Raw genomic sequence first — 8,402 nt, forward strand, 5'->3', positions numbered from 1 at the left:
GCTGGTAAAGCGAAGCCGATGGAGCTTCGGAACGTTTGATGTTTTGAAGGAGATAGTGTTCAGTGAATATGTAAATTAAAAATGCATTACAGATTTATTTGGGTGTGCACGTACTAATGAGCGAATTTGCTAATGAGCGAATTTGCAGAAACCGCTACTACCATATCGTATTAATTTACGTGAAATTCAACTCACTTTTTTCGTAACAGTACAGTTGGAAACCGAAAGAGCTTTGCAATTTCATTGATTGTTGTTATCTTTATTTTTTTATTTTTTATTTTTTAGAAATCGATATTATCCGAAAATCAATCATGGATGGAGAAACGAGCTGCATCTCGAGATTCTACGACGGCCGCAGCATCCTGATCACAGGAGCCACGGGCTTCATGGGAAAGGTCCTCGTGGAGAAGCTGCTGAGGTCCTGCCCTGGGATCGAAAGCATATACATCCTCATGAGGCCCAAGAGGGGTAGGGCGATTGAAGAACGACTTCAACAGATGCTAAGTTATGAGGTAATAACTAATATATTATATATAATATATATTAACAAAAGTTATTTATTTTGAATTTTATCAGCCAAACCCAAAAATGGTTACCAGCATTACACGGATTGCAACCCACGCTAAGAACATAAGCTTACGATAATCACGTCAATGTTTTAAATAAATGGAGTCCAAATCAATTACACATTTTTAATACTTCTGACCGTATTTGTGTTTTAGTTATGCCTATATGTTTTCTTTCCTGACGCATTTCTTTGTTACGATCCTGCATATTTTGTTTTATTGAAGATTGTCTCTGTATGGTGACAACAGCAAAGAGGGCAGATGGGCGGACAGCCTTGGATGACTCTCTGCCACCTTTTAACAAACACGACAACTACACAAGTCAATATATATATTTTTATATTGCATTTAGGGGTATATCCAAATGAAAATGGTTAGATTAATTGACTAAATTGTTGTTTTGAGTCCACTTTGTGCACAGAAATGGCGAATCGAAATTGGATCTACCGTTTAAAGTGAGATCGGAACCACTGTGAAAGGTTCCTCCACCCGATATGGAACCCGGGACCTTTTGATTACAAGGCAACAACGTTACCATTACGACATCGGGTAGGCCCCGAAGTAGTTAAAGGTCTGATATTTGGTGTGAGGGGTCTAGGGTCTAGCTTAAACGGGATAGGGTCTAGTGTAAGAGTTCCAAAATTTCGGCGTTGACTCTATATCTTGAGGATAATTAGGGGGCGACTATAAGCAAAGAAGGAAAGATGTAGCGGACGCCGGTCTCGAAAGCCAATAGACAGCGGCGATAAGACTGGATGCACTGACATATTTGTTACTCTCCCTTGATTGAAACACCAACTACTCTGATACAGAGTACAGTAATTCAATGTTTCATATCAGTTAACAGAAAAAAAAATGACTTCATTTAAAGTTATGAAAATAAAGTGAACTTAATGTTACGGAAGGAGATTGTGAAATATGAAAACAAACCTAACCCAAAACACAGTAAGAAGCGAAGAATTTTAAATATCAAAGCTGGACATCAAAGGTTATATCGTGAACTGATTTAAATATTCAACTAATGTAAAGGCAAATTCTTTTTGGCAGCTGTTTCAGGTTTTGAAAGAGACAAAGAAGGAAGTGCTGAAGAAGCTGGTGCCCATCCGAGGGGACATGGACGAGGAGGGTCTCGGCCTGAGCGAGGAGGACCGTCAGCTGTTGAGGGAAAAGGTTTCCGTCGTGTTCCACAACGCCGCCTCCATCCGGCTGAACCAGGACATGGGAAGCGCCTTCAAGCTGATCGCGAGGGGCACCAAGGACCTTCTGGAGCTGTCCAAAAGCATGAAGAACCTCCAGGTTTGAATACGTACACAATTTAGTGTTGACGTGTTGCAGGTGTATTTTCTTATTTTACGTCGCTCCATGGTGCATATGCGTAAAACAAAGTTATACATTTCATTGCACAAAAATAATTATATTCATCATGCATTTTCTGTATTTCAAAATTAAAGTTCGTGTGCTTATTTTCCATTTTTAGCTAATGTGAAAATGAACGTGTTGAAAAAATATTTCAAATCGTTTGATCCAACACAAATGCTTTGAGCATTCCACGAAAAGTGGTCCTACTCCATGTAAATAAGAAAATGAATTAATATGGAAATTATTATTGTTTTTTTATTGCATCAAGGTTTAGATGTTTTTGAATGCATATAATTTGCGCATTTCACCCATAAAAGTCACTAGCATCTGCAGCCTATGTGCTCCACGGACAAATGAAGTCAAAATTTCGTCCATTTTTGAAGTTTCACACACGTAACGCACTATTGTCAATGCTTTTCATGCATCCAGCCTATGCCATCCTACTCAAGTTTTTTACAATGTTACCAGACCATAAAGTACTTGATAATATATGAAATAACTTCCTTATGAATATTTTAATCCAATCTCTTGTCTAGAACGTTAAATTGTGTGTGTAAAATGTCACACACGTAACGCTGGAATTTCCCTTTAGAACCAACTTCTACCCCCTTTTTGCGTGATTTACGAGAATAATAACCTCTTTGATACTACTACTACTACTACTACTACTACTACTAATAATAATAATAATAATAATAATAATAATAATAATAATAATAATAACAATTATGATATTTTTATTATTATTATTGCGCCAGTTTATCCTGGAACTTGTCCCCCTCCAGACAAAAATTAGTGGTGGCACTGTGCTAGGTATATAGAGGTCATTAAGACATGTAACCTTTCATAATATTTATTTTCTTGCTCGACGTTTCGTTTTGACGCCACGAACTCCTCTCAAACATCTTACGTTCCTCCTGAATATATGCTACCATGCAGCACAAGCTCACCCACTGACATTAATGGATTGTCTTTGTCCTTACCAGTGCTTGGAAGGAACTAGTTACAAGTAACGCAGTTAAAAGTAACAATTACTTTTTTTAGAAAATGTAACTATAACTAGTTACTTTTGAAAGTAAGAAACAGAGTTACTTTCTTACGATAGAAGGAAAGTTTTAACAGTCACTTTTACAATTACTTTGCGACACTTAAATTGCTATGTAAGTGTCGTAAATTATTGGCTATTTTGGACCTAAAGTGAGCCGGAATTCAGTTTATGCTGTGATATAAAAGCCCATCCTTTGAATCTTTGCGAACAATAGATGAAGAGGAAACGAGAAAGTTGTTGTACTAAATTTGTCTCCTATCGGTGGACATTTGGTAGACTTCAGCCAGGTTCCAGGAATTTCAAGGTTTATCGTATGTTTCATCTTTCGTTTGGAAGATCTGAATTCCAAAGCGATATACACACCTCGGAAGAGGATTTCCCACAAGCGGGAAGATGAGCTTCTAGGTGGAGAATTCCTTCCTATTGCTGACAGTTTGCCATTATCAGTTTTGTGATGTGAAGTGTGTCTTGTTTCTGTACTTTGTTCCTCTGTGGTGTTCCCCCTTCTGTAAGCAGCATCCGATAGTAGCAAGTGCGCACACATATAAATGGAAAACAATGTTGTTTCCATCTGATTTCATTTATCTCAGTTTCTGATAATTTAAAAATAGAAGTAAAAATATTTCCGGTTAGAATTCGCTTATTTACGATTATTCAGCATTTCTGGAAATTTTGAAAATAACTTATATATTTTGGTAAGTGCTATTCAATTAAGATGTAAATCAGGGCCCATGTTCTTGAAATGACAGATATTAGAATTAGAATTAGAATTAGAAATTCTTTATTCATGGGCGACGTTCAGCCTCTGGCTGCTCTACCACTTAACCCGCAAAATCTAGTACAATAAAAGAAACAAAATATAATAACTACTATAACATAAGAATTTCATTACATTTTCACTTCTAAATATTTCAGTAATTAACGCTCTAAAAAGATAAAAACAATTTTATTCATTCACACACATCAAGGCAATTATGAATTATAATGAATTAATTATAATTATGTATTCAGTAATTAACACTCTAAAAAGATAAAGACAATTTTACTCATTCACACACATCAAAGTAATTATGAATTATAATGAATTAATTATAATTATGCATTCAGTAATTAACACTTTAAAAAGATAAAAACAATTTTACTCATTCACACATCAAAATGTTCGTCTTGGGTTCAAATCTGCTCATTTTTTGTTTTGATTTCAACGTAACCATGCTGAATCTAGTCATGTGTACTGAGGCTCGGTCCCTGCTCATGTAGAAGTACTTCTGTTACTGCCCTTTTAAAGTTTTTGTATGTCACACACGAGGTAGCATCTGGTGGCAGCGCATTCCAACAATATGCAGAAGCAGCTTTGAAGGATGACAGGAATATGGATTTTGAGAATCTGTCCAGATGAAATTTCTTAGAGTGTCGAGCCGTGTAGTTGTGTATGTGGTGTCTAAATTTGAGTCTGTCGTTTAAGTATGTGGGTGTTTTTGTTTGCAGAATTTTGAATATTGTGCAGGCCAGATGGAGTTTTCTGCGTCATGTCATATTCAGCCAATGAACGTCATTCGTTTCAAGCTAAATGCTAAACGTATACAAGAATTCTGTACTTTTTGTGCAATTTTAGCATTCTTTTTTGTTAGATTAACACCGTAAACAACGTCACAGTAATCGAAAATGGGAAGAACGAGAGGTTGCATCAGACGCAATTTAACATCAGTAGGATAATTTATAGAGTGATCTAAGTATAACATAAGCTTTTGAAGTCTGAGACATTACGTGGTTTTCCCAGTCAAGTTTCTGATTAAATATCACACCTAAGTTCTTAACAGTTATGCAGTGTGGGACCCTCACATCAATAATATTAATTGATAACCCATTTATTTCAATTTTATTTAAGGCAGCACTAGAACCAATTATTGTAAAGCAGCATTTACTGGGGTTAATTACAAGACCATTATGTTTACACCATTTATACCGGGTGGTCCAAAAGTCCCGGAATGGTCACATATTGTGAGAAATACACATCGAATCGGAAAACGAAAAAATAAGTGTTTTATAAGTGAAAGAAAGCTATTCAATGATATCACACTTGATTCCCCACCCCCGCCCCCTGGGGGTAGGACGGAAGGCAACTGTGAAATTTCAAACGGAAACCCCCATTTCGTATTGTAGAATCGTAAAGAGGACTTCATGTCGAGTCCAAAGAGCTATCAACCATCCTCCTAGCTCAATTAGGAACGGAGATATGGCGATTTTAAATTCGAAATCTGCATGTGATCGTAGGAAACCCTCCCTTTCCATATACTCTATTAAAAGGTCTTGACGTGCAGATTCCGAATCTGCAATCGCTTTCACTCTATACGCCCCTTTGAAAATTTAAAATCGCAATATCTTCCTTCCTAATTGAGCTAGGAGGATGGTTGATAGCTCGTTGGATTCGGAATGAAGTCCTCTTTACGATTCTACAATAAAAAATGTGGGTTTCTATTTAAAATTTCACAGTTGCCCCCCGCTCCATCCCCCGGGGGGATCAAGTGTGATATCATTGAATAGCTTTCTTTCACTTATTCAACACGTATTTTTTCGTTTTCAGATTCGATGTGTATTTCTCACGATATGTGACCGTTTATTGACCTTTGGACCACCCGTTATATAGCATCAAGGTCACGGTTCAGGAGACAAATGGCTGGTTTTGCATTTTTGGGGTCTACTGGCATCATCAGCTGCATAACAATGAGGTACACTGTATCGTACATTCAGAGGTAGGTCGGCGGTGAAGAGGGAATATAGAAAAGGGCCTAGAATACTTCCTTGCCCAACCCCTGAGGGTATCGTAAGGAGAGTCGATGTAGCTCCTGAGGGAAGCGTTACGGATTGTACTCGCCCAGCAAGGTAAGACCGGAACCATTTTATTGCTCCCGGCAAGAAACCGTAGTAACTCATTTTGGAAAGTAGTAGTTGATGAGATACAAGATTAAACGCCTTGGACAAGTCAGCAACACCAATACTGCAGCCTTACTTTCGTTTAGTGTTTGTAAAATGTCGTCTGTTACTTTCATGAGAGCCGTTGCGGTGCTGTGGGAAGGTCGGAAACCAGGCTGTACTGCAGGCAATATTTGATTTTTGGTAACAAAACTTCCTATCTGCTTGTGCACTTCTTTCTCTATAACGTTTGATAAAACAGGTAATATACTAATTGGTCGTAAGTCGTTCATGTCGGTCACGTGTCGTTTCTTTGGTAAGGGCAGGATTCTAGCCTCCTTCCATGCAAGGGGAAAGGTGTTCTTATCTAACGAGAAATTTATCAAGTGAGTCAGAGGTGAAAGAATGTGTGGAAGAATTAGCTTTATCATTTTTAGGTTTATGCGGTCTGTGCCACAAGAATTGGAACGGATTTTGGACACGAGTTATGCAATTTCTGCCTCCTTGACGGGCCGAAAGAAGAAGGTGTCGCCGTTCTCAGTAAACGTAGTTGTAAGGAAGCGTTCGCAATCTTCGAGGATGAGATCGGTTTCTTGGTTAGAGGTACTGGCGCTGTCAATAAAGTGGGTGTTTAACAGATGCGGTTCATTTAGAAAATGTGGGACACTCGGCTCCACCTTTCCGTAAATACCGCATTTCTTTATCTCTTTCCACATTAATTTCGAATCATGGACGCTTCTATTGATGTGGAACGAGAGGTAGGCTTTCTCCTCCTGTCTTATAACCGACTTGGTGAAATTCCGCAGTTCTTTATAATAATCCCAATGTGTCGGATTGCTCGTCAGTTTCTATTTTCTGAGAGCATTATCTCTAAGTTTCATTAATAGTTTGGTATTGTTGGTTACCCACGGTACTTTTTTCTTGGCTATTCGTGCAGTACGTATAGGGGCATGCTTATCGAAAATAGTCTTAATACCATTATTAAGAAAGTTTACTTTTAAGTCAATACTCTCTAAAGGGTTAATATTGTCCCAGTGAAAATGTTTAGCGTCCGTTTCAAAACTCTTCATATAGAACGATCAGTAGTTTCTGTACGAAATTATTTTGAAACGTTTATTGGGTTTCTCAAGAAGGACCGTGATTTAAGACAAACAATGGTCTGAATTGCTGATCGGCACCGTTACGTCCGCGGAGTGTACAATGGATGGATCATCTACAATGATGACGTCCACTAATGTTTTAGAGGTTCTTGTGATTCTAGTGGGTTTACGAATGACTTCCGTCATGCCGAAAGTGTCTACTATTGATTTGAGGAGAACTGTTTCTGGTTTATTTGGTGTTAAATAATCGCTATTCATGTCCGGCTACAATTAGATTATCCACAGTAGGAACCACGGGTGCAATGTAATCTTGAAGAACAGACAGCCTAGTATAGGGGATATTTGAGGGTCTATATGCGGCAATTATGCCAAGTGATTTGTTATTTACTTTCAATGACGCACATAGTATTTCTATGTCATCGCCGGGAGCAACATTTTCGCAGTCGAGCATCTGGGCAGGAATGTCAGCACGACAATAAATAATGATGCCACCGGCGGGTTTGTGGACTCGATCCTTTCGAAGTACCGTGTAGCCTTCGACGTGAAAACTGGAAGCGTCATCGTTGTCGTTCAGCCAACTTTCTGTGACGATGGCTTTCGAGAACAATGTGTCTGAACTCGTCAATTTTCCCCGAGATGGACCTCATGTTTACTGACGCGATTGTGAGGCACTGGTGGGGAGGGGTCCTTATCTATGTTCCTGAAGGTCCGAGGGAAGGGGCGAGTTCCAGATGCGCCGTACGCGGGCAGGTTTACCAACTGCTTAGTGTGAGACATCGTATATCAGTGAGTGAAGGAACAGTGCAGATACGTATATTAATGATATGAAACAGCGTACTTACGTTGAGAGATATCCTTGTGGGCGTCCAAATGAGCAGCTCGAGCATAATTACATATAATGAAAGATGAACACTACACACAACACACACACACGCACGCACATACACGAACACAAAAAGTTAATTTTCATTTGCTGTTTCTTTAACATGGTTAAAAAGTTATGAAAAAGTTTGACATTGAGCACTAAAAACACACTCATACTTTCATCTTCGGCGACGCTCACATTACGACCGCTTGCATGTGAGGGATTTCAATTCACGTTCAGTTTCTATAAAATGTTTCCCTACCAGCGTAACTACCACAATCTTTCCATCAATCGCGTAGCACTTGTTGCCGAACGTTGCCTTGGCGTCTTGGAGAAGCCTTTGCCTGTTTGGAGTCAGCGACTTCGTCAGTAGGTATTGGCTCCCCATGAAGGTCTTCTTTGCTCGCCACAGAGCATAGCGATGTTTATAAGAGATGAACATCGCGATGCTGTGTGGCGAGCAAAGAAGACCTTCAAGGGGAGCAAATGACAGATCTCACCATTATTGTTAATACACAGTGAATTACAACACTCAAGTGGCAAAGGAACGA

General features: G+C 38.8%; 1 protein-coding gene across 1 annotated transcript in view; it reads left to right on the plus strand.

Moving 5' to 3' along the window:
• The first annotated feature begins 296 nt into the window (after positions 1–296).
• LOC145991379 (putative fatty acyl-CoA reductase CG5065) overlaps positions 297–8,402 on the plus strand; it is a 102,728-nt gene continuing 94,622 nt past the window's right edge. Inside the window, exons 1-2 of the mRNA XM_083127371.1 lie at positions 297–512; positions 1,614–1,862. Coding sequence (XP_082983497.1) covers positions 312–512; positions 1,614–1,862 — 450 coding nt within the window. The 5' untranslated portion in view covers positions 297–311. The remainder of the gene's footprint in view (positions 513–1,613; positions 1,863–8,402) is intronic.

Source organism: Lepisma saccharinum, chromosome 8, assembly GCF_977018435.1.
Source record: "Lepisma saccharinum chromosome 8, izLepSacc3.1, whole genome shotgun sequence".
NCBI lineage: Eukaryota > Metazoa > Arthropoda > Insecta > Zygentoma > Lepismatidae > Lepisma > Lepisma saccharinum.